The sequence below is a fragment of the Caenorhabditis remanei genome, chromosome X (assembly GCF_010183535.1).
Source record: "Caenorhabditis remanei strain PX506 chromosome X, whole genome shotgun sequence".
Lineage (NCBI taxonomy): Eukaryota > Metazoa > Nematoda > Chromadorea > Rhabditida > Rhabditidae > Caenorhabditis > Caenorhabditis remanei.
Genome location: NC_071333.1, coordinates 2,877,803 through 2,879,316, shown reverse-complemented (window position 1 = coordinate 2,879,316; position 1,514 = coordinate 2,877,803). Strand labels below are relative to the sequence as shown.

General features: G+C 36.5%; 1 protein-coding gene across 1 annotated transcript; it reads right to left on the bottom strand.

Annotated features, from left to right (window-relative positions):
• Positions 1–249, bottom strand: GCK72_022562 (uncharacterized protein; the record flags this gene model as incomplete). The annotated part of the gene is made up of 1 exon (XM_053734899.1): positions 1–249. The coding sequence occupies one exon, from the start codon at positions 247–249 to the stop codon at positions 1–3; it is 249 nt and encodes an 82-aa protein (XP_053578465.1).
• Between the last annotated feature and the right edge of the window lie 1,265 nt (positions 250–1,514).

Genomic DNA, 1,514 nt, shown 5'->3' with positions numbered 1-1,514 from the left:
CTATGATTTTATGTTCATTGACATATTCAACGACAAGACGATCAAGTCTATACTTTCTTTTTCATCTTTCAAAACACGGACGGTTTCCTTATGTTCTTTTTTTGCTTTGCGTCCTTTACTCTTTTCAGTGGCTAATTTTGCCTTGACTTTCTTCAGTTCTGCCTTCATTTTCTTAATTTCTTTTATTTCTTTCTGGCGACATGACGGAATGTCAGCAGATGTTTTCTTCTGGGAAGTTGCACTAGGCATAGAAGCAGTTCTGTAAAAAGTTTTGATGGAAGCTTTTCTGTTAATGATATATAAATTTTTTAAGAGGCGACAATAAGAAAAAATGAACGTTGAGTTACAAATAGTACAAAAAAATATGGCTAGTTAATAGGAAGGGTGAGAGAACGGTTTGTTATAAACAGAGGTCTTTGGGAAGAGTTTTTGAGTCCAGTAGAAGAGGTATTACATATGAAAACGAAGTCTGATTGGGGGTGCGATCAATAGTAGAGAGCATAAAATTACGCGCGCAACTTCTCATTGGGGCGTACTTGCCCAAATTGTGGTTCCTTATGATACTTCGACATTATTATCTGTATAAGTACTAAGTATTTTCTCTAAATCTTCAATTATCCGTCAACCACCTTCTAACCAACAGTGAAGATTTCAGAGTACTAAAAAAGAAACCGAGACAAAAATTAGAACCTGTTACCTGTCTTTCAAAACAAAACGTTTTTTTAAACCAATTTTTATACTTTTCCACGTTAAATGACAATTTTCAGGTTGTTATTAAAAAAAGTAACGGTTGAAAATAGCGTTTTCTAATAATTTTGGTTCAAGCAGGTCAATTGAAGAAAAATGGGGTATAGAGACATGACCGTTTACAGTGCGCGTCATAAGTATAGCGCCCCCCTCGATTTTGGCGTTTCTGGAATTCCCGCAATCGGCATGAGAAAATTGTTGATGCCATTCGATCCGGCGTCTCAAAAAACCTATAATGAGAAGTTTTTTCAAAAATTTCAAAACATGTCCCCAGCTCAGTCACAGGTTTTCTGAAAATCAGCCGCGTCAAAAGTATAGCGCGTTTTTTGATTTTGTGGCTGGGAGCGCTGGAAACCAAATAAAAATATGGAATTGGATTATAATTAGTTGTCGCTGACTCATTTCTGTTATTTCCTATCAAAATTCATCCGAGAAACTGACTTTCTCCGGCTGAAACTGCTCAATTTACCAAACTATCCTTTTTCAGACATCTCCAGGATTGTTATCGATTGATAATTTTGTAAAACGTGGAATCTGATACTGAACACTTGTCAAAAATGTACTTCTGGGCTTTGTGGTTCATATTAGTGATCAATCAACCTTTTTGAAAGCCATTTTCTATCTACCCGGCTCGATCAGCGTGACTCCTTGAGATATGTTTTAGGCATCAGAGGTGAACATAGGCTCATAGCGGAACAGATAATGACTTTATGGAGCAGAAAGGAGTCTGGATCACTTGTGAGAGATATTTTTAAGACTATTGTGAC